Here is a 24039-nt window from a genome sequence, read left to right as displayed (position 1 = left end):
AGAGGTGTCCCAGGCAGAGGGAACAGTGTATGCCAAGGGCTTAGCTGGGAGTTGCACGTGTTCCCAAAGTAGGAAGAAGGCCAGCGTGGCTGTAGCAAGGTGCCCAAGCGGGGAGACAAGTCATCAATGGTTTGGGGAGGCAGATTATGTGGGGCCGGCCTTTCAAGACACTGGAGAGGCTTGGGCTTTACCCCCCAGGGGAGGTGGGCGCCAAAGCAGTGTTGAGCAGAGGAGGGGGTACAATCCAGTCACATTTCAACAGGATCCCTCTAGCTACCCGAATGGGCCAAATCCACTTTGTGGGACAATCTGCATTTCTGAGTCCTCCAGGTCTTGACCCGCCCCCCTCCTGCTCTCCTGCCCAGATTTCCACCCACAGCCAAGACCACCCGGACCGGCCCTCCTCGCCCAGGTCCATCCCAGCGGTGTCCCATCCCATGACTCACGAGGACCAGGCCCTCGGCGATCCATCACAAAGGCCACGGTGACCGGAATGGTGAGGGCTTGGTTAGTCATGGGGCTGGAGAAGGTCAGGGCGGTGGACAGAGGCCCCTGACTGCCAGCTGTGGGATCCGAGATGCCGACTGTGTATGTGATGAAGCTGGGGAGCCCCAAAGACCTTTCCTTCTCAAAGGCCAGCACAGCCGGGGACCCTGATTTCACCTGGGAGAGACAATGCGGCTGGAGAGCGGCACCCCCACCCCCACTTCCGCCTGACATGCTGTGCTTCCCTCTGGGGCCCAGACGGTAGGGGTGGGGACCCTTCCCTGGGCCACCTTCCTAGGTAGGCGATGACGCCTGGGTACTTCTAAGTGACAGCATGAAATCTGCAAAGTCAGGGAAGGAGCATACTGTCTACACTTGGGAGTGTTTTTAAGGAAAGGACAAATCAATATCATTGAATTCTAATCAAGTGCTCTTTAAAAAAATGCTAAACCAACATGAACTACCACCAAACGCCAACTTTCCAAGGCAGCAGCCTGGAGCTCTGTTAATGGCCGATCGCCAGCAGCTCAACCCCTGGACTGGCAGACCCTCCATCAGCAGCAATGAATTCATCGCCGTCTCGCTCCAAGAACGTTCATCCACGTCCACGTTTGCTGCAGTGAGACCAGGGATACGGCAAACGAAGGAGCCAAAAACCCCTTTGTCACATCACCCCAGATCTCTTACCGGCCTGCTGGGCTGCGGGACCTAGGACATCGTTCACCCGGCATTCAGCAGATGGGGACACTGAGGCCCAGGGCTAGGGACTCGTCCCCAGTTGCGCGGGCGTTGGTGATAAGTTAGGGATTATAGCGTTTCTTCCTCCCCCATGTCAGTGTACGTTCCTGCACTGACTTCATTCACTGAACATACTAAGTGTTCACTGAGCACATACTATGTGCTAGGTACGCTCTGTGCTAAGTACTGCCCTCACATACCAAGCTCCTGGTTGGGGAAGTCCGGCAGCATTCCCAGTAACTAATTCAATGATACAAGCTCACAGATAATGGTATGGGGGAAAAGAAAAGGTTAAGGGTATTTACGTTTAAAAAATCTTTTTTTCACTTTTAAAGAGAGGTGGTCCATGACTTCCACGTTTCACCTCGTCTTCCCTGCCTTCCGGTCCTTTCCAAAGCCCCCGGCTCATGCATGGACGCCACTCACCTCCAGGTTCTCGAGAATCTCCACGGTACCAAAGACCTTGACCTCAGAGCTGGTGAAGTGGTTGCTCAAAAGGATTTCAGCCTGGTCAGTGTAAAGCCCTGGGCTGAAGGGCACCTCGGCACCAACATGCTCCCCAGAGATGTGGCTGCCGGGGATGGAGGCGGTGACCAGCAGCGCCGTCTTCTTCATGCTGAGGTGTTTCAGCTGCTTGTCCGTCAGCCTGTGCATCGTGACTGAGCAGAGGTACCGGCCTGTGGAGACAAGCAAGCTCTGAGTTGTCCCCTCTCCCACCCACGCCCGGACGCTGCACTTTCTCCTTGCTCTTCTAACTGCAAAACTCCTACGCATCCTTCAGAGCCCAGGTGAGGCGTCACCTCCTCCAGGGACCTCCAGGGACGTCCCTCTTCAGCACCCCTGATCCAGCTTGGACACCCTTTCTGTGACCAGCACTCTCGCTCACTCCTCAGAATCCTCTGCTCGCCAGATCCCCACTGCATTGACGTTGCCTGGGGAAGGAACGTCTGGGCCAGCTCTGCACTTCAGGGCCTAGCCATCCTGGCTCTCAGGATGGGGGTGAGTAAATAATGAACGGATACTGTGACCCGATGCTGAGCTACAGGCTGAGCTGGAGCGGACTCCCAGGATGGCCCGTGGCCCCAGATAACAGCAGGAAGTCCTGTGAAGGTGTGGATTGGGGCTACCTTGGTGTTTGTTGGACCCTCCACGCCTGGCCCTGGGTAGATAAATGAGTTCAATGCACACTGTTGAGCAATGCCCTGGAAAGTACCTGGAACCCGGATGCCTGGGCTGGAGTCCCCTCCGTGCCCTTGCCAGCCAAGTGCCCCTGGGTGAGTCAGCCTCCTTGCTGGCCTGGTTTTCTTGGATCAAGTGGGAATAACTTCACACCCCCTCATGGGGCTGCATTAGCCAATAAACAGGGCACGGGACCATCAAATACCTGTTCTGTCCCTGCACTTGGGCCCCACACAGGTGCCCTGAGGACATACCTCCTACATCTTAGGCAGCGGCCTGGGTGCTGACCCCGGGCCATGGCAAGCTGCAGGCTGGGCTTATTATGGTCTGGTGTTGTGCCCTCGCTAACTCCTCCTAATTAAGACTGGGCTGCATGTTCTTGGAAGGAACTGAAGAATGGTCCAAATGCTCATCGACACTCATTATCATAATGACACTGAGCAGCTACTGTCGAGGACTCGGTAGTATACGCTGGGCACTGTGCTCAGCATATGGCAGGAACTATCCTACTGAACCCTCGAAGCACCCCACGTGGGCACCCCCCTTCTCAGACACTCCGCACCACGTGGCCGGCATGCCCGGGGCCAGGCAGTCACTCCAGCCCGTGGCGCGGGCATCAGGGGCAGTGGAAGTTCTGTTTGGACACACTGTGGGGCCCTTGGCTAGTTAACAAGGGCCCTTCTGCCCAGCTCTCGCTTGCACCGCTCAGCTCTAAGGCATCATCCTTCCCATTTCACAGAGGGAGGCAGCCTTAACACCCACTGGCCCTGAGGTAGGAAGAGCAGAAAGGGACCTAAACCCGGGCTTTCCAACTCTGAAATGTGTCCTGCCTGCTGCGTGTAGGTGGGTGCCGAGGACAGCCAGTGCCCAGCATTGGACCGCCAACCCCGCCCGGCGGCCAAAATGAATGACAGGCTAGAGTTGTGGCATCGACCGCCAGGCTGGGCTCCTGACAGACATGGCCCTTCCGGACAGATGGCTGCCGTGAGCCCGGCACGCCAACAGGAACCTTCCATGTAAGCCAGTCGTCCCATGCAAACCCCTGCAAACGTACCCAGGGTGGCGTCAAATCCTGGTTCTGCCGTGAAAACGTCACGCGCTGGGAAATCGAAGACATCTTGCTTGAACTGGAGGTGGCAGCTAATGAGGGATTCTGGGTGCAGAGTCTCAATGGTTTCCATCTGGGAGGGAGAGCACTCACCTGGAGAGGGGAAGGGGTGAGAAGGGCATGGGCCAGACCTACTAGGCGCCCCACCCCGGCCCCCCTGCACAGGCTTCTGCATCCGTCTGTTAGAGCCCCGAAACGAGGGAGCAAGAGCAGGCCAGGTGCAGGCTAGCCGGGCCGTGAAACGCCCCACATTCCTTCCACACAGGGCCCCCCGAGGGCTGCCCAAAGCTTCGTGACAGCACCACAGTTTATAAGAGCTAGGGAGAATTCTACGGGGGAGGAGGGTCATTCCGAATCGTGGGCAATTTCAGATCAGAATTTCAGCATTTGGGCTACAGAGCCTGTGTCCCGCAGCACAGCAGATGGGTCGGGCCCACTAATGCACATCGTCTGTTCCTGTCGGCAGGGGGAAAATGGGCAATTTATTTCTGGACTTCAGGAGGGCAACAGTTTCCCACTAATACACTGAGTATCATCTCGGCAATTGTGCAGTATTGGCCCCGTGCCCTGAAGTAGGAAAAGAGAGGTTATATGATGCAGAAAAGCTACCTCATCAATCAGAACAAGAACAGTGGTATTTAATTCCACTGGGTACGTGGTTTAAAAAAAAACAAAAACAAAAAAAACCAAACCAGCCCACATCGATGTATTTACTTCTGGAAGTTGCTGTCCAGGGCTGTCACGGGCAGGGCCAGGGTCAGATATTCTATTCATGACTTGGAAAAGGTAATTACAAAAATCAAAATCGGCGGCGAGGCCTGCTAAATCATTACTTTCTTGGGATTACCAGCAGTCAACTGGGGCTTTCTTTACTCGGCTGCCAGGCAGCTTCTGGGTGCTGGGCTCTTTTAGAAAGAACACTCGGATTTCGAAAAAGCTGGAAGGAATGGGCCAGCAGGGGTTAAATGCTCTCTCTGCCTTTGGCGTGAGTTTAAGCAGGGCCACGGGGAGCCTCCTCCCTGCTCGTGTGACTGGCGGGGCCCCTCCCCAGACCAAGCAAGCCCCTCACTCTTTACCTCTCAGGTTAGAGCCTCTGTCTCCCAAGGTGACGGTCACTTTGGAGGCCTCCTGGAAGCTGGTCTGGCCTGGGCGGACGGAATGCGCCACGATCCTTTGAGGGACACCGATCGCTATCTGGGGAGGGAGCCGAGGCAGCTGCACTGAGCACCGACCACGTGTGGGCTCAGTGACGGGCATTTTTGTGACCTCACCCCGTTGCCTGGGATGCAGGCACTGCCCATTGCACAGGGGACAAAACTGAGGCTCCACGTCTTTTTGAGACTTGGCCAGATGTGGCAGATCTGGGCTTAGACCCCAGGCCGGTCAGACTCTGCCTCCCTCTGAACGAGCTGCTTTTCCTAACAGCAGAGTGCGGTGCTGAACAGCAGGTCTGAATGCATTCAGTCCGGGGTAGGCTGTGGGGTTTGGCTCCTGGGACAGCGGCAGATCACTTCTCTGTTCATCACTTTGCTTAATTAGTCTTTCAGCAATGAGAGAAGGAGCCATTTTACTTTACTGTCATTTATTCAAAATAAATCAACCTGACCAAAAGGCAACTCACATAGCCTGGGTATTGAATGCCCCTCCAGACTCCAGTCTTCCCAGACTTTCCCCTGCTCACCCCCCTTGGCCCAGCCTGCACTGGCTGCACCCAAACACCCCAGTCGTGTGACCCTCTTAAGCTGGGATCACCCTCCCCCCTCCCCCCGCAGAGCCTGACCCCATGGCCCTCGCAGGCCCAGCTCCAGCATGGTCCCCTCCAGCCGGCAGGCTGTCCTCCCACCTCTGGGCAGGCGCTGAGCACTTCCTGCCTCCCACAGGATTTCTAGCGGAACGTGATCTCGTAAAGAGCAGGGATGGGGTCTCACTCCTCCCCAAAGCCCAGGGAGCTCCTGTGGCTGACACAAGAGCACAGGCAGGCCATCAGGCTGGCCCCATCACCTCCACGCTCACCGGTGGGCACCCACATCCGGGCCCTGGTTCTTCCCACCTTCTCCTGTACTCCTGGCTGCCTGCCATCTTGTCCCTGCTTCCTCTGCCTCCTCCCCCCACACCTGGCAGAGGGGGCCCAAGGCCTTGCTGTGGTATGTGCTGCATGTATGTGCACCCATCCACTCTCAGGTCTTCCAGAACCACGTCTGTACTGTGGACTCCCACCCCATCTCCAGCTTGCTGTCTTGGAGTTCCAGAAACACCTGCTGCCTCATCACCGGCCTCACCTAGAGGAGCTGCAAACGCCTCCAACTGGCCACGCCTCCATCCACTCATCATCTTTCCCCAGCGCCGGCCCCTCCTTCTGCAACCCCCTACCGCCATCAGGGCAAAGGACCGACATCCACCTTGTCACTCAGTCTGGACGCTGGGGAGGTCATCCCCCAAAGGGTTCTCCCTCAACCCCTACTTCCAAATGGTCACCAAGCTCTGATGACCCTCCCTTAGTTTCTGCCCACCCAACAGGGCCAGCAGAGTGCCCATCCTGTCTCCTGGCTCACTACCCCTGCAGCTACTCCCCATCTCTTGGGCTCTTAGACTCCACCAGGAACTGGATACTCATTCCAAACATTACCTCTGATTGTGATCACTCTTTACTTAAAAAAAAAAAAAAATTCTGATAGGGATGCCTGGGTGGCTCAGTCAGTTAAGCGTCCGACTTTGGCTCAGGTCATGATCTCACAGTTCCTGGGTTCAAGCCCTGCATCGGGCCCTGTGCTAACAGCCCAGAGCCTAGAGCCTGTTTCAGATTCTGTGTCACCCCCTCTCTCTGTCCCTCCCTCCAAATAAATAAACATTAAAAATTTTTTTACAAAATTAAAAATAAAATAAAATAAAATAAAATAAAATAAAATAAAATAAAATAAAATAAAATAAAAAAACCCCAAAAACCCTGATAAATCCCTACTGGGTCTGGCATAAGCTTCTCCTCTTTGCTCCAGAATAGTAACAGGTGCAGCTAATACCTACTGAACATTTGCTGGGTGCTGAGTACCATTCTAAGTGCTTCACACAGGTTAACTCTTAATCCTCTTAGCCCTCTTACCTCCATTTTACAGACACAGAGAGGTGAAATAACTTATCCAATGCCACACAGCCTCTCAGTGGCCTGGCTGGGATTTGAACCCAGGCAGCCTGGCCCCAGAGCTCACGTGCTTAACCAGGAACTACCCAGAACACAATGTGCATCACACGATCTGACTGCAACGCCAGCCTCCACACTCCCCCCACTGCCTATGTTCCAGCCACCGGGGCTTGACTCTTGAGCCCTGCACACTTTTGCCTACGCTGTGCCCTCTCCTCCAGCCCCCCTCCCACCCGCCCCTGCCCACTCTCCACGGCTCCTCCTGGGAGAGCACAGCTTTATTAGTCACAAGGTGCCTCTATCTGCAACCCGCTCACCCACTGCAGAGCCCCGGCACTAAATATGCAAGCTATTAGGTTAAACTGTTGGATTCGATCACGTGCACGCTGGCTCTAAAATGAGACACGTTTGGAACGCAGCCAGACGCTGCTCATTGATTCATTCTCGGCTGGAGATAAATAGAAGAGAGAACGGTTTTGTTCACCTCCAGAAAGACTCAAAAAGTGACTTGCCGGGGAGGCTTAACTTTGCCGGTGATGCCAAATGGCCACGCCGGCCCGCCCGCCCCAAGACTCCTGGGGAAGCGCCCACAGGGGACACCCGTGCCCTTACGCCAGCGTGCGTGGGAGCTGGGGGGGCGGCCCCAGGAGGTCAGCCCTTGTCATGACACCATTTTGAGCGTGGGAGGCAGGGGCCTGGGAAGGAAAGGGCACCTGTTCCAATCCCGGAGGAAGTGGGGAGCAGACCCCAGACTCACAACTCCGGATCCTGACTGCCTAGCAGGGTGCTGATGCTTCTTTTTTTTTAAAGGGAAGGGTGCCATTCAGGATAGAAAGCCGAGGCTTTTACCCCAAGAGGCTGAGCCACGTATGCCCCGAAGCCCTACCTCCTTGTAGGTTCTCAGGTGCCCAGCAATCTCGTAGTAAACCGTCACAGATCCCGCCTCTTGGGCCACAGCCACGCCCGTCCTGGGGTCGATGCGGAGGATGCTGTGAGCTGAAGAGCTCCAGGTTCCGGAGAGGCCTGGGAGAGAAAACCCTGGCTGTCACTCATCTTTCCCATGTCGGCCATTCCCGCCCAGCCCTGTCGCCTGGGTGACACTGCCCCACCACCATGCTCCACCCTGCTCCCGGGGGAGCTCACTCATCACCCTCAGGGTAGAATCCACGCCACTGGCCTCTGCACCCTGGCTCTCGCCCCCGCCCCCCACCTCCCCTGGCTCCTGGCTGCGGCCACCCGGAGCACACCTGCTCTCTGCCCGGCTGTGACCCTGCCCAGAGGGAACCTCTGGCCCTATGTTCACTCCAGTGCTTCCCTGCTTGGAATCTCTCGATCACTTCCTTGTCCTGGGATGACCCGGGTGCTGAACCTCCCCACGCACCACCCCTGCCCACCCCTGACTGTTTATCAACCCCTTTGTGCAAACAAAGCAAGTGTCAGGTTCAAGAGCGTTTCTCAGTTAAAAGCCAATTGCATTATATAACAGATACAACAAAATAACTCAACACACGTTCTATTTCTGGCAAATTGTATTTGCTTTCTTTTAAGGGCAGTGTTGAACGTCTTTTTTAAAATGAATTTAATTAGGTAAAAAAAAAAAAAAAACAGGGAGTCAAATTGAAAAAAGAAGTTGAGTAACATAGGTGGTGAATCTACAGGTGGCATGGGAACAGGCCCGAGAGCTGTTCTCTCCTTACATTTCCTTCTAGATGTAGGCCGTTGGCAATACATGGTAACCACTAGCCACCAGATGAATTAAAATGAAACACATAGCTCCTCGGTTGCATTAGCCACATTTAGAGTACTGGATCGTGAGTGCCCCGTGTCAGACAGTGTAGATATGGGATGTTTCCACAGTGCTAGAAACTTCTAGCGGACAGGGCTATACGAGCGCACGGGTTGGCCAGCCTCCTCCACAAAGGGCCAGATGACACATCTGTTGGGCCGTGCGGGCCCAGAGGTCTCTGATGCCAGCGCTCAAACCGGGCAGTTGGAGGGTAAAAACGGCCCCTGACAACATGTAAATGAGGGTGTGCCAGAGTTCCCAGGCACTTGTGTTTGCAAAAAGAGACAGCATGCTGGATTTGGCCTGTGGCTTTCTGACTCCTGCTCTTGAACGTCATGCCAGCCCTGCTTGTCTCACCCCCATGACAGGAGCCCGCTCCCATCTTTGGGGCTGCCCCGGACTCAAAAGGAAGCCCCTCACCCTGACCCCGGCCAGTATCTCTCTCTCTCTCTCTCACCTTCCAGGCCGACAAGAACTGTGGCCAGACAGAGGACGTCCCCCACCACCACCGCTCCGGACAGCTCCGGGGAGATGGCCTGTAGGACGGGCAACGGGACGAAGTCGGACAGGCCCACGTGCTCCGTGTCCCGCACGCTGAGCAGCGTCAGGCCCACACTGATGGTCCGGACGATGCAGGTGTTGTTGGCGACGCCCTTCCCAATCTGCACGAACTCGTCTCTAGGCACAGGAGGGGGATGCAGGCTCTCAGTCTCAGGAAAGAGCCCCCAACTCCAGAGGGAGAAACGTAGTTGAGTCCTCTGCTGGGCGAAGCTTCTTGCTAACGGTGGCTCCAGGGCGTCCCTCCAGCTTAAGTTTACCAAGCAGCTGCCCAAACCTGGTCTCATCTCATCTCCTCCGGGGAGGAGCCCATGGCCCACAGCACATGCCCCACGTCCCAGGAGGGAAAGCTGAGGTCAGAGGGCAAGGCGAGCTTCGAGATGCTTGCTGGTCCCTTCCCAACAGGGAATAAAGACATTCTCAGGAGGCATGGCCTCTGCCCACTTCCTCATGGGTAAAACGGGGATAATATGTACCCACGTCCAGGGCTGGATGTAAGCGCTAAACCAGGTCAGTAGCTATAAAGCACCGAGACCAGTGCCTGGCACAGTGAGTGCTTGGTCAACACCAGCCAATGTCGCTCTGGTGGAAAGGCCCAGACCGGCAGCTCTGAGGGGTAGGGTCTCTGGCTTCGTCTCCTCCGCCACGCCGTCTCTCTTCGGAGCTCCCGCTGGTCTCTAGGAGAGAGGCTCAAGGGCTGGCGGGACTTCTGTGGGGTAGCTGAGGGGCTGGGAGGAGCTGGCTCCATTTCCTCCAGGGTGGCCTAGATCCCAGACTCATGGATGGCCCATACAATGTGCAAAGAGCTCCACACTTTGCCAGACGCCTTCACGACTATGGCTTCAGCTGCCGGCCCCGAGGACTAGGCATGTTCCCCGCATGACAGGTGTGGAAACAGAGGCCTGGAGAGGTGAGCCGCCTTGCTTGGGAAGGCGCCACAAAGGCCAGAGCTAGGGCTTGAACAGGCTCCAACTCCAAGCCCCAGTTCCCCACCATGCTAAGCCCCCCTACACCTGGCCCTGGGCGCGCTAAGCAGGCCTGTGAGGAGGCCAAGTTGCAATGGTCACCCACACCTGGATACAATCTTCTGCCCCCCATAGGCCCTAGAACCCCTGCCCAAGCCGTCCTTCTTCCTATGCCTGATGCTTCTCTCTCCTCCTCTGAGCTAGTCTGCATGCCCCCGGGGCAGTAGTTCTCAACCTTTAGAATTGCCTGGAGGTCTAATTAAAACAGACTGATGGTGGGGCCCCTGGGTGGCTCAGTGGGTTAAGCGTCCCACTTCAGCTCAGGTCATGATCTCCCGGTTTGTGAGTTCGAGCCCCGCGTCGGGCTCTGTGCTGACAGCTCGGAGCCTGGAGCCTGCTTCGGATTCTGTGTCCCCCTCTCTCTGCCCCTCCGCACTCATGCTCTGTCTCTCAAAAATAAACATTAAAAAGAAACCCCAGGTTGTTGGGGTATTTACAGGGCCAGCCAAAATGAACCTCATGTGGAGCCTGGTGTTCAAACCCCACGTGACCCTGAGCAAGTGGCTTGACCTCTCTGGGCCTCTACAAACAGGCGGCAGTGAGGAGTCAGCGAGATGTCACGTGGAAAGGCCTGTACACCCACAAGGGGATGCAGTGAAGGTCAGACCCCTTCCTCCCCGGCACCAGAGCATTGGAATGTGTGTGCCTTGCTCTGACCAACTTTTAAAAAGTCTGTGATCACTGATTTGCATCCGCTGATCACAGGGCCAGTGCAATGGCCAGGGAGGCTACCTCTCCCCTGCAGTCGGCTTTCACGGGTACACCAAAGTTTATCACAAACCCCAACACCTGTGTCTCACCTCCGGCCCGCCACGGGACATCGCCAACAGCTTCCCGCCACGCGGTAGTACAGGCTCTGTGCCCTGCCTTCCCCTCACCGCTGCCTCCTGCCCAAGCCCAGTGCTCCCCCTGGGGTCCTGCAAGCATGACACGCTCCCTCCTCAAGACTGCAGGGAACAAAGCTCTCCTTCCAGTGGCACGGAGGGTCTAGTGGACTCAGCCACCCCCATACATCAAATCCAAGTACAACTGACACACATCTTCACGGGGGAGAAGAGCCTCACCCACACCCTACCTGTTGGTCGCAAAGCTGAGGACCGAATTGTGAGCATGGAAGCTATCTCCGGAGTTGTCGTGGAAGTGGACGGTGAAGGTCACGGTCATTCCCAAAGGCAGGGCTGCCAGAGCCTCCTTGTTCTGGGTGTGCAGAGTGGGGCTCATGGAGAGCCTCAGGTAAGACACAGGAGATACCTGGGGACAGTGAGCAGGTGTGGTGATGACTGCCCTGGGGACCAGCCTCCCAGGGAGGAGTCACTTGCCCCCAGTGGGGCCCGCCTCGGGAGGGATCGGGAGGCTGATCGACTCAGGGGTCATGGAAAGAGAAAAGGCCTTGATCCGCTAAGCGTCCCAACCTAGCGACAAGAATCCCACCTTCCCACACAGTGGGCTGGCCTCACTAGAAGAAAACCCCCCAATCTACAAGAGTCAAAACCCATGACTTTGAAAAATTAGATCGTTCTTCACATTGGCAAAAATTCCCCCTGGGCTTTCGATGTTCGGTTTCCTTCGAAAACCTGGCTCTCTGGGTGTTTAAAGTGGAAGTAATGCCCACTTGGACGGCAGAGGAAGTATTAACCAGGAGCCACGACGTGCTGACAGGTGCTCCAGGGAAAGAATCCCAGAGCCCAGAAACCCAAGCTCCAGGGAGAGCAGCCCTGGCCCTCCAACTCCGGGTAAAATCTATCCTGGCCAGAAAGTTAGCTCCGCTCAGAAGACCCAATTTCTTGGATAAAGATCGGCGGGTGCAGCGACCTCTACTCAGCTGGTGCTCAGTACATACTTGCTGAGGTAGGATGAGCAGGAAGCTGCTTTCACCTACTCAAAAACCAGGCTGAAGGTTCCCTGCCAGGCATTAATTACGGAAACAAAAAGACATTAATTAAGGAAACAGATCTGTGACCACGGCAAAATCTCGAACGTGAAGTCATGTATCTTGTCTGTCACCCAGGATTCAGAAAGTGGCTATGACGAGATAGTGGAAGGAAATTCCGGGGACCCGACCCGAGGATGCTCGAGGAGGAGAAAGTCCCCGTCACCACGGAGCACAGAGGGCAGAGGGACATGGGAAGCGCCGTGATGCGGCCGGATGACCAGACCCTGACTCTCCACCACTGAAGTGACTCACTGAGCGAGTCATTTCCATGGTGAGTCCCAGTGTCCTTGCCTGTAAAATGGGTCACTGAACTGCACATGCTGCCACATGTATAATACAACCATTTCTGTGTCGGGTGCCCAGCACATGCAGTCAATGTGCATAGGCACCTATCACGTTCCAGATGCCGGCTGCCCAGTCAGGACATGGGTGCTGGTCCCAGCAAATCACGGGCCTCGCTGGGCCTCAGTTTCCCCATCTATGAAATGAGGCCACTGCAATCAATCTCCAAGGATCTTCCGCTCTGACATCTAGAAGATGCTAGAACTTTTCAGCTAGGACCTCTGCTCCCAAGTTATTCTTCAATAAATTCTTACCTACAATTTCTCAGCTGGAAGGTGATAGATCTATTTTATACCTGTGAGGGGAGTTTTTTTTTTTTTTTTTTTTACCTCGACACAATTGCTTTTATTACTCCAAAAAGCAGGAAAGCATGAACCTACCTTTACAGCAAAGAGGATGGTCTGGTTGGCCCCAAAAGGCTCTTGGGCAGTCACTTGGATTGTGGACATCCCAATCACGGACCCTGACGTCAGGCAGCCTTTTTCGTCAACATGCACGACAGGAACCTTCTCCGGCCCGTCCAGGACGCGGTAGCTCAGAGATGCTGCTCCGTCCCTTTGGGAAAAAAACAGACTCGGTTTTTCAGAGTGTGGGAGCGGGTCCCAGCAAGGGGCCCGAAATCCCTGCCCTGAGATCCAGCCATCTGGGCTTCCCGATGGCTCCTGGGAGAAGGAAAAGGCCTGATCTTATCCCCACTGTGCATTAGGACCTGGGTGCTCAGCTCAACTTCAGCCTCATCAGTCACCCACGGGAAACTTAATTTGCAAAACCGATGGTTCCAAAGAGGGCGCTGCTTCTGGGAGAAGAGGCTGAGGCCTGAGCTCCTCTCATCAGCTGCATGGGACATATGCTGTCAAAGATCGTTTCTGGGGCAAACTTCCCCATTTGCTGCCATAAGGCAGCCTGGCACAGTGAAAGACCATCGTCAGGCAGAAGCTGAGTGCAGTCCCAATGCCCCGCAAACAGCTGCGTGCCTCCTCTCTTGGCCTCGGTCTCCCCAGCTGTGAAAGGGAAGCAATGGTGTTGCCCTGTCCTGTTTCCAAGGGCAGGGAACGGGATGCAAATGGGCTGCTGGCTCAGAAAGTGGTTTGGGCTGGGTGGGAGACACATCTCACAGTGTTTCATACTCTCTTTCAGGCTTATTACAGAACAAAGAAACAGCAGGGAGCAAAGGTGTTCAGCCCCCAGGGCCCGTCCCCCTCCCCGTGCTCTTTGGGTGCAGGCCGACAGACCCTCCTCAGATGACCTTAAAGTAAATGTTACTGCTTCTGCTTCAACTTTCTCCCCCATCAGTAACCCCTTGCCTGGAACCTGCAGAATTCCTCTTCATCCTTTAACAGCTCAAGCCTCACTATCTCAGACAGGCCTCCCCTAAATCCTTGCACAGAAGGCCCTTCTTTGGGCCTTGGCTTAACCGTTATACCTTGTTTCGTTGTCCCCTTCTCGTGCCGTACTTCTCGCTTCCCCACCAGCACGTCATGCACCTGTTCCAAGAGCCTAGCACACAGCCTGGCATCTAGACACGTGCACGAATGACCACCACATGTGTGCGCTCCACAGAACACGCAAGCACTCCTGTGGTCCTTACAGCCCCTCCCCCACCGTGCAACTGTAGGTCACGTGCAAGTCATTGCCACCAAAGGCGCCCCATTTGAATGCAAGGTGGGAATGACATTTGCAGACGTGTTTTACACCTGTGCCTTGTAGACAACGATGTGCATCCCCATCGAGTGGGGGTCTTGTTACGTGCAGGTCTGGGGTGGGTCCCGGGGTCTGCATTTTAACCGGCTCCCAGGTGATGCCCATGCTGCTGGGTCAGGAATTTTATTCACACTGAACAGCAAGCCTTGAAGACAAAGGGGCATTTGAAAATTTAACTCTTCCTAGGTAGCACTTCTTTCCCTTTAAGGTAGCGGGTTTGAGCAGCGGGCATTAAAACCTTTTGAGGCTAGGGGAAGATAAGAAGGACCCTTGGGAACACGTGATGCGGAACAGCAGAAGACAACATCCATGGCGGAGGGAGGGGGAAATGCAGAAGCCGCACCCACTTCAAGCCCAGGAAGATGCCGTTTGCTTGAAGCACCTGCGGCTCCTGACAACTTTGACAAATGAGCCGTCGGGTGCCGAGCGCAGCGTCTCGGCCCAGCTGCAAACAAGCGCTGAGTCACGTACCTGTTTGTCTGAAGCTTTATAAACGAGTTGGGCGACATTAATATTTGCTCTGCTTCTATTTCAGGGCTCAGCAGCAGCAGCTTTTCGAATACCTAGAATGGAGGGAGTTTTGTTTCCTGTCATGCGACTGGAGTCACGGCCAGGCACCAGCTCCCCTCCAGGGAGGGAGACCAACGGGGTGGAGACAGGAGGATCACTGTTGCCAGCACCTGTCAGGTGGCTGGGGATGGGACGGGGAGGGCTGACTTTTAAGAGAGGCCCCGACGGCATCTGCTTCATGGAGCCAGGAAGCACGGGCCCCTCCCCAGATTCCCGGTGGTGGGGACGTCTCTCTGGGCACGGAAGGCAGCGTAGAGAGTTACAGGACCCAGGGTCTTGCTCAGCTGCTCCTCAATGTGACCATCTCAGAATAACCCCCATCTCACTCCCTCCTGCCACGGTCCTGCGGGATCCGCACAGTGTGGGTACGGGGCATGTTGGCGAACCAGGGCAGATGATAAACCTGGTAATGTCCGAGTGAATCTGATCATCGCTCCCCAGGAGCCCCGGGGCCCTCGATGGCTCCCCAGCCCATGGTTGCTGCACTTATGGTAACTCCAGACCCCTCCCTACATGCACCCTAACTGCCCACCACCCTTCCAAGTCCCTTTCTCTAGGAACCCTTGGAAGGACCTTCCTTGGCATCTGGGTCTGGATGCTGAGCACAGCTCTGAGCTCCCCACTGGCTTCTGATCTGATCAGACTGGCTGGATCCCAAGGGCTTGGTTTTCCAAGAAAACTCCCTCCCTCCCAGCACTGCTATGTTCTGATCGTATATGTAAGTCTAGATTTCTTCATCTGTAAAATGGGTCTAAAACTAATAATCCTTGCCATGTCTGTCTCAAAGAGCCGCAGGATTCTAGTAGCAATGTGCGTGGCAGCACTTCCGAAATGGTGAATGATAAATGACCTTGGGAGCTAGATGAGGTTCTGGCATCAGGGGAGTCCTTCCACTAGGCAGGTGGCACCCAGAGTGGAGCAGCCTGATTTTGACTCGGATGCATGCACTGCACAGGAAGTACATGCAAAAATGTCTCCTCCTACTTCCTATTTGTCTTAAATGCATATTCTTTATTGTCCCTCTTTATTTTATTTTTTTTAATGTTTATTTTTCAGGGAAAGACAGAGAGGGACAAAGCATGAGCAGGGGAGGGGCAGAGAGAGAGGGAGACAGAATCCGAAGCAGGCTCCAGGCTCCAAGCTGTCGGCACAGAGCCCGACGCAGGGCTTGAACTCACGAACTGCAAGATCGCGACCTGAGCCGAAGTCAGATGCTTAAGTGACTGAGCCACCCAGGCGCCCCTATTGTCCCTCTTTAGAGGTAAATTAAGGTGCAAGAGAGATATTACTTTCCTGTTAACTCAAGTTTAAGAAAAGGAATAATGCAAGCACCAGGGTCAATGGCAACTGACAGGTGGTCTCACCATCGGGGAGAAGCGGGGGGCAATGGGGCCAGGAGGGGCTGCTTCCCATCTCCTGCTGATTTTGGCACATGTGGAAAAATGCCATGTATCTTCAGGACAAGCTGCCTATTGGATTTTTATACATCTTCCTATTTTTAAATGTTCGCAACAAATAAAAATGGTTTCAGAGCACAGAATGAGCCAAATCAAATACATCTGTGGGCTGGATCCAGCATCGCTAAGTCTCTGACATACCCAAACCTCCAACTGCTATCAGCTAGGGAAACTGAGGCACAAAGATGCTCAGTGACTCATGCAAGGTCACAGAATTCGAAGGCTGCAAAGCCCCGTCTTTATCCAATGAGGAGGTGCCAGACATGCTTTCATTTTTAACTGGGAAGAACATCTATTTGCACGTGTCTGTGTTTGTATTTATCTGTGTATACATACGTGTCTGTGTCTCTGCATGCGTATGTATGTTACATGTCTGTGTGTGTTTGTGTCTGTGTGTGTGCATGCACACATGTGCACCCCGAGGTGAGGGGGGTTGGTAAATGACAGTTTCTTTCTTTGAGAATCTTTACCCCTGACTAGGTAGGCGCCTAGGTTAGAAAATGCTTTATTTCTTCTTGAAGAGGGGACCTGATCTGTTTCTTTTCTCACGTTCAGGAGCTGCTTTCAATTTTTTCTTGCAATTTTTTTTAACGTTTATTTTTGAGAGAGAGAGAGAGACAGAGCATGAGTGGGAGAGGGGCAGACAGAGCGGGAGACACAGAATACGAAGCAGGCTCCAGGCTCTGGGCTGTTAGCTCAGAGCCTGACGCAGGGCTTGAACCCACAAACCGTGAGATCATGACCTGAGCTGAAGTCGGACGCTTAACTGACTGAGCCACCCAAGTACCCCCAATTTTTCTTTGCCATTTAAGGCATCCCAGAGGTTATTGGGTCCCAGATCCTTAGTTTCACTGAGGGGCTCCGATAGTCAGGGGAGGAAGGAGGGCAGACTGGAGAGAAAGACACAGGTACTGAGGCCTGGGTGGGAGAAAAACTGCTGAGCTCCTGGTCCTGACTCAGTGGGGCTCCTCTGGGGGCTTGGAGCAGGCCCCCTCCCTCTCTGAGGCTCGGTTTCCATCTGTGAATCGATGGGTCACACTGTCTCCCAGGCCATACACACAGCACAGCCCTCCAGGCCTTTCAGGACCCACCACCCACTCACTGCAACCTGGGGGCACAGTCTGACCCCTCCCCCCTAAGGCCTCGGGCTCATCATCAAGCAGCAACGCCCACAGCGCCTGCCCCACAGGCTTTGGGAGGCACTTCACAGGTGAGGCAACACTGGGGACTGGGGAATGGCAAGTCCGCCTCTGGTAAGTGGTCTGTGAGTGTTTGCGAAATAAACACAGACAATTCAATTAATGCCCCATTCAGACAGTTCTCTGGCTTCTTTCTACCATGAAGGTGCCTCAGACTCCTAGCTCAGGACTACCCGCTCTTTAGGGAATACATCAAGCTATTTCAGACCTCCTGGACTGCCAGCCACCCGCCCCCACCCTATGCCCTCAGGCAGCCCCATCTTCGGGCTCCCCCGCAGCCCGAGAACTCCTCAGGTATGGGGTGGCAGAAGGGCTGATGTGCCCCCGAATGGTCCCCGGGGGGAGAGGCTGCTGGGTTGGCACCTCCTCTCCCTCTGACGGCGGCTTCTGCCCACGTGTCCTTTACCTGGATTTGGATCTCGTCAGTGAGCTCTTTGGCGAGGCCGTGCAGCTGTCCAGCAGCGGGGTCCAGAGCCTTGACCACCACCCTCAGCCCGGTCCGGCCTTTCACCCGGCCGTGCACGTTCATGGCAAAGTTGTACTGTGACGGCAGCCGGAGCGAAGCCTGGGATGGACACCAAATAGGTTCTCAGGGAGGGCCAGGGGCTCCAGTCCCCCCGACATCCACCTGCCTGTTCTCAAAGGCCGTCGCCTCACCGCTCCAGCCAGGGCCCGCTAACCCGTCACGGGTGCGGGAGGCAGAGTTTCACGAGGTTCACGGGTGCATGTGGGGGATGTTGGCCCAACCCAGGCGGGCAGAGCTTCTCAGAGCCCTTAGCATGTGGGGTGGGTGATGAACCGAGAGGTATTTGCTAGACCTGGCAGTTTTCCGCGAAGGGACCCTCTATTCTGGGATGTCCGTGTTATGGGAACAGTCTGAGGAAGCCCCTGGCACTGGAGACAGGACCCTCCCCACCATGCACAGACAAGGCAAGAAGAAACCTCTCAAAACCACCCCACACTCGAGTCCTGTATGACCCAGGGAGGGCAGACTAGAATCACCAGGGCTGGAACCTGGTCCCATTGTCCCATTTCCCCACTGGCTCCCTGGGCCATACAGGCATGTCCCTTCTGTATGGACTCGTCAACACAACGAGGGGGTTATAACTACTCATCCAGCTCTGAGGTCTGAGGAGAGGCCAGGGTCCCTCTAAGAAGGGCTAAGGGGAGGGGGGGGTGGTTGCCCTCTGGGGTAAATCTGGAAAAAGCCCCAGGGCTGTGAGGCATGGCCTCAGAAAGAAGGTCAGAAGTACAGAGTAGGGGCCCTGACCAAGACCCTGTGACGGCCTGGAACTTTTGTGACTTCCCCACAAGGCTGCCTTCTGAAGCGGGTTACCCGCGACGCCCCTCTCTGGCGCTTAGCAAGAATGTGCTTAAAGGGGAAAGGGTTGCAGGCAGTCCGGGACCGGGAAGGAGGGAGAGCTAGGAGCCCATATTCCTGGTCACGAGAGGACTGGGAACAGAGGCAGGTCACTGGGGGTGGGGGGTGGACAGTGCGGTGGCAGGATCTGGGAGAAGGTGTCCCAACAAGCCCTGAGAGAGAGCAGGACAGGGCCAGGACCAGCCTGGGAGGGAGGGGGCAGAGCTCACGTGCAGAAACGTGGGGAGAACCCTCCCGGCTCCGGACACCGGTGCATGCAGGGGGCAGGGGACGCTGGGGGGGGGGGGGTTACCTCCTGGTGCCGCCCCCGGATGTCCAGGATGTCCCGCTTGGTGACAGACCAGTGGAAGGTCAGGCCCGGCACGGCATTGCCAAAGGAGAAAGGGTTCTGGCTGTTGGTGATCCCAGTGATGTAAACAGGCATCTGCAGGAGAGAAGCCAGGCCCGTGACCAGCAGGGTCCCACCGCCAAGAGTGCCCCCCCAAGCCCTGGGGAACCTCCAGCAGCCCGGGCGCTTTCCTGTCTCCTTTGTGCAACGGGGGCCCTTCTTCCCTAACCAGAGAAGGGCCTGGCACAGGGGCGAGAAGCTCTGGTGAAATAGCAAATGAGCAAACAAGAGACAGTGCCAGCCCCTCCGCACGCGGTCCTTCTTGAGCTGTGCACGTCGTCTCACCTTGGCTGACAAGACCGCCTTGGTGACGTGGCCCCCTACAGCTCCAGGGGGCCTGCAGCCCCCCGGGCAGCCCAGCCCAGGCCACCCTGCCATCCGTGCCCCTGATCCTCTCTCAATCTAGCAGGGGCTCCCTGCTCACGTGGAATGGGCACAGGTGGGGTTCACGGGCTCCCTCAACCCGTGCTTCCTGAGTGCCCACCAGGGGAGGCAATACCGCTAACGGGAAGAATGGACTCCATGCCAGGCCGCCTCGGTCAACTTCCAGTTCTGGCACTTACTAGCCATGTGACCTTGGGCAGAGGCCATAAGCTTTCTAGGCTTTCATTTCCCCACCCGTAACATAGAGACTGACACCAGGAGCCACCTCACAGCTTGTTGATGAGTGTCCAATGAGTCACCGCACAGAAAGCCCTGAGGTCCTGCTATCCAAGCGTTGGCTCCTGTTCCCTGCCAGGTGCTATTCCAGGTGTGGAAGGGTGACAGACTCGGGGGAGGGAGACACAGGCATCACTCAATAACTGTGCTGAGGGAGGGGGACCCAGAACTGGAGAGGGGTAAATGCTATCTATGCCCACGAGGGCTTTGCACTGGGAGCGAGAACACACAGAATGCCTGCGAGGACTAGAGCAGGAAACGGTAGGGCTCCGTCCTAAAGCTCAGTCTGACCCCAGAGATAAGCGGGGGTTGAGCAGGAGAGGAAACAGCGACCTAGCAGCGACTTCCACTCCCCACAAGCTCAGCCTGAACCAGAACTCGGAGCCTGAGACCCTCCAGGGGGCTGCTCAGACAGCGACACCGGCAGCAGGTGCTGGAGGGGTCCCTGTCTCACCTGGGTTCCCGTCCTCATCCGAGTGATGGGGGCACGGATCCTCACCGCCTGGAGAAGCAGCACCTCCACCTCCACGAGGTCCTAGGGAAAGGGCTTTGGGCTCAGGCTGGCTGGGGCAGGGGGGTACTATCAGCCAACAACAGGTGTTTCACCAAGGGACCCCTCCAAACAGGGAGGCTCTTGCCAAGGCCAGCTTGGGAGCTGCATGGCTGGAAGGTGCTCACGGATGTCCAGCACCACCCTCCTCTTCCCAAGGCAGCCTGGTTTTGTGGGTGGCTCACCCCACACAGATCTGGCCACTGTTCCTCCCGTTCCCTTGGGGCTCCCAGCCTTGTCCTCTGAGCCTGCAGACCTATTAGATGGAGTTGTTCCGGGTCAGCACCAGAGAGACTAGGGGGCAGTGACCGGACACTGTTCTTCTCTAGGTTGGGTGGCCCTCACAGGACAGGATTCCAGATGCTCCCGACCCTAAATCTAATGTGTTACTCTCCGTCAATGATCAGGATATTGGGACAAATGCGGGATACAGATAGAGTCTGGTTAGAGCAGACTGTATACTCTCCTTCATTCTGAAGTCTATACTCTTGTTAATCTGGTCAAAGATTAACCTTATCAGGCTTCTTTATAGTGCTATTGACTCTGTTGAACCCAGGCTACTAAAACCCTTAAGCCTTTTTTATATACTGAGCCCACCCTGTGTCTTGTGATCCGGGCTAATGCCTGGCATATAGTAGGTACTCAATAAACACCCATTCTCTTCCTTCTCTTCCTTGTCTTTGTCCCTTTCACTGCCCAGTCTCCTTCTGCCAGTGCAGGCCCATGCTTTGGCCATGGGTGCTGATTCTATGATCTGGTTTAGAAAGATGAACTGGGAGCTTCTGAGCAGAACCCCCTACACTTTGTGGACACGTGGGCCTCAGGCTGAACCACTGCCTGCCTGGGCTCTAGGAGGTGGATTTCAGATGGAACTGCTGGCAAAGTCGCTCCACCTGCCCAGGGGTGCCAGACCCTCCCCCAGTTCCTCTCCCACCCCACCCGATGAGACACACGGAGAGAGGTGGCCCAGCAAGGTCAGACCACAAAGAGAAGTGGGATGCCTGGGTGGCTCAGTCAATTGAGCGTCCGACTCTTGGTTTCGGCTCGGGTCATGATCTCACGGTTGATGGGTTCAAGCCCCACATTGGGCTCCATACAGACAGTGGGGAGCCTGCTTGGGACACACTCTCTCTCTCTCTCTCTCTCTCTCTCTCCCTCTGCTCCTCCCCTCATTGCACACTTTATCTCTCAAAAAAAAAAAAAACAATTATTTAAAGAAAAGAGAGAGAGAAGTGGCTGGGAGGGAAATGCATGGCCGTCAGCTCCTCTGGCCATAGTTCCAGCCAGCTGCCATCTCAGCCACCTGGGCCCCCAGGGGGAGAAAAATAGGCTGGTTCCCGAAGCCCTAATCCTTTCTTCAGAAGAAGAGAAAAAAAAAAAAAAAGGCAAGGCCTCGTTGGTCCTTCATCTTCTCCTCCAAGACGTCTATCTGAATCCTGCTGTATTCCACAGGGCAGATTTCACATTCCCGACACTTTGTCTTTATAAAAATCAATAGGTACAATCAGGGCATCTACCTCCACGATGCAAAAGGACTTTGTGGCTTAACCGGTTACTTGCAGAGACACTGAAACTCGGGCAAACAGGAGTAAATCGATGAACTCAATGTCAGATCAAAGTCAGCCGCAGGGAAGAAGGGCACATCTCCAGGGCAGTGCACAGAGCCAGCTCCCCTGGGTGCCCTGTGTTCAGATGCTATGAGCTCATGGGAGCTCATGGACTCCTTCCAGGGGGCCCTGCATGCTGGACAAGGAGCAGGGTGACAGGGTTCTGAAAAGGCTGTCCACAGTCACGTTACACAAAACAATGCTCTTCTTAGAGCCCAGATTTCTGGCACGGTCAAGTCCACGCTGCAGTCTCCCCTGAGACGCTTCCACAGGGCACCGTCAGGGAGAATCCGAGCACTCTGAGCCCTGCTCAGGAGGTGGAAACCATCTCCCGTCTCCCTTCCGGACCCCGGTGAGGTCTCTACCCCCTGGGAAACAAGGGAAACTATCGGACTTAGAAACCGACTTTCACCCGCCTAGTGTCAGTGCCACTAATGAGGGGCAGGAAGACCCTCCTGGGGGGAGGACTCCCCTAGCTCGGCCTTCCATTGTCTCTGCTGATCCAGAAAAGCGCTTAGCAAAAGTCCCCGAGTCCAGCCGAGAGGCTTGGGGGATAACTTAAGTTCATTGCTGTGTGATTCAGGGTCTCCTTTTCTCCTGGAAATAGAACTCTGGGTCTGAAACACTACTGATGTCCGATCGTCCACATGCTTAGAGCAGCCTGGCTACACACGCCCCTGAAAACACACACTGCGATCCACGAAGCGTGTCGGAACTAACAGTAACCCCTCTTCCATCAGAATGTCCCCAAGCCCTGGCCCACTAGCTGTGCCTCAGGACCATCGTCTGGAAACAGGGTAGCCGTAGACGCCCTGGGGCAGGGGTGCTGAGAGGACTAGAGGGCTGCAGGCTGCGTGACCATCGTGCACTGGAATGTCCCCAGGGCAGGGACAGGGTTGGAGACCAGGCCCTGTCCCTTAAGGAGCAGCTGGGGAGGGGCGCCTGGGTGGCTCAGTCAGTTAAGCGTCCGACTTCAGCTCAGGTTATGGTCTCACGGTTTGTGAGTTCAAATCCCATGTTGGGCTCTATGCTGTCAGCACAGAGCCTGCTTTGGATCCTCTCTCTCTCTCTCTCTCTCCCCCTCCACCACTTATGTGCTCTCTCTCTCAAAAACAAACATTAAAAAAAAAAAGAGCACTTGGGGAGACTCAGTCTGGAGAATTCTGAGCGATCTTGGGGGGCCCCAAGTTGGCCAGGCTGGCCCTGGTGGGGGGTCAGGTGGCAGACAGGGGCTGTGGACTCAGAGGGCAGAAGCAGGACCCTCAGAGAGGGGTGGTCCTCATGAGCAAAGCCAGAACCCAGTTAACAGACTTCCTCCCCATCCCAGCTGACCAGCACCCCAGCTCTTGAGGGGCACAGTGCACCCCAGCACTTAGAGGGCTCATGCCCAGGGAGGCTTCGGAAGCACCCACGTCCAGTGGAGCCCACGCTCGTTACCTGAGACACGATGACAAGCTTGCCGGTCTCAGCGTCCACGGCCTGCACGACCCCAGACACGGTGCCATTGCCGACCGCCAGCCCCCGCACCAGCCCGGCACTGTTTACCACGGCAACGGTCTCATTGCTGATGGAGAAGAGGATGTTGGACTGGGGCTGGGGGCCACCCTCCGAGGTGATCTGGTGTAGGGAGAAATAGCAGTGCCCATCAGCCCCCGCCTCATCCTCAGAGCTCAGGGCCCGGAGCGCCCCATCTTAGCCCTCTGGCGCCCAGGAGGGCAGGCCAGCCTGGAGCCAGGCAGGGGCCACGGGTGGGGGTGGGCGAGCACGCGGCCTTTGGTTCCTACCTGCATCATAGCCCCGATGATCAGCGTCACCTTCCTGGGTATCAACCTAAACGGGGGAAAGACCTGCGTGTGGAGACACAAGAGAGAAGGGGGCCATCGTGTTCCAAGCTCGCGCAGCTGGGCAGAATTCACCCCTGAATATTTTCAGGGAGGCACGGTGCCTGGACATCCCTCCTCTGTTAGAAGGGACTGGCGAGGGCCTGGGGTCCTGACCAGCTCTGGGCGGGGGGGGGGGGGGGGGGAGGGGGCTGAGCGCCCCCCCCCGCCAGGATTTCAGCCCGCCCATGGGCCTGAGGATCTGTGGTTCTCAGGGGCATGTTCTGTTGTTTACAACGATGCTTCATTTCACCAGATGTGAAACCCCATGAAAAGAAAGACAATTTTATTCATGTGAGACCCCTGCGTAGAGCAGTGGTTCTCACGGCACGGTCCCCTGACCAGCAGCACCAGG

At 55.8% G+C, this 24039-nt stretch overlaps 1 protein-coding gene across 5 annotated transcripts in view; it reads right to left on the bottom strand.

Annotated features, from left to right (window-relative positions):
* Positions 1-24039, bottom strand: part of NUP210 (nucleoporin 210) — a 108907-nt gene that overhangs the window by 4290 nt on the left and 80578 nt on the right. For 3 of the 5 annotated variants that reach the window (XM_042979607.1, XM_042979604.1, XM_042979605.1), the window contains exons 24-37: positions 23589-23651; positions 23242-23421; positions 20102-20182; positions 18892-19023; positions 17625-17783; positions 14464-14555; positions 12672-12846; positions 11092-11267; positions 8891-9111; positions 7534-7670; positions 4588-4705; positions 3458-3604; positions 1651-1901; positions 447-663 (exon numbers count right to left, since the gene is read on the bottom strand). In XM_042979607.1, the coding sequence (XP_042835541.1) occupies positions 447-663; positions 1651-1901; positions 3458-3604; positions 4588-4705; positions 7534-7670; positions 8891-9111; positions 11092-11267; positions 12672-12846; positions 14464-14555; positions 17625-17783; positions 18892-19023; positions 20102-20182; positions 23242-23421; positions 23589-23651 (2149 nt within the window). Of the gene's footprint in view, positions 1-446; positions 664-941; positions 1902-3457; positions 3605-4587; positions 4706-4818; positions 5052-7533; positions 7671-8890; positions 9112-11091; positions 11268-12671; positions 12847-14463; positions 14556-17624; positions 17784-18891; positions 19024-20101; positions 20183-23241; positions 23422-23588; positions 23652-24039 lie in introns of those variants that run through there. The other 2 variants (XR_006214980.1, XM_042979608.1) reach the window with 2 other exon arrangements.

Source organism: Panthera tigris, chromosome A2, assembly GCF_018350195.1.
Source record: "Panthera tigris isolate Pti1 chromosome A2, P.tigris_Pti1_mat1.1, whole genome shotgun sequence".
Lineage (NCBI taxonomy): Eukaryota > Metazoa > Chordata > Mammalia > Carnivora > Felidae > Panthera > Panthera tigris.
Note: the sequence above shows the minus strand (reverse complement) of the source record. Positions and strands in the feature narration are given on the sequence as shown.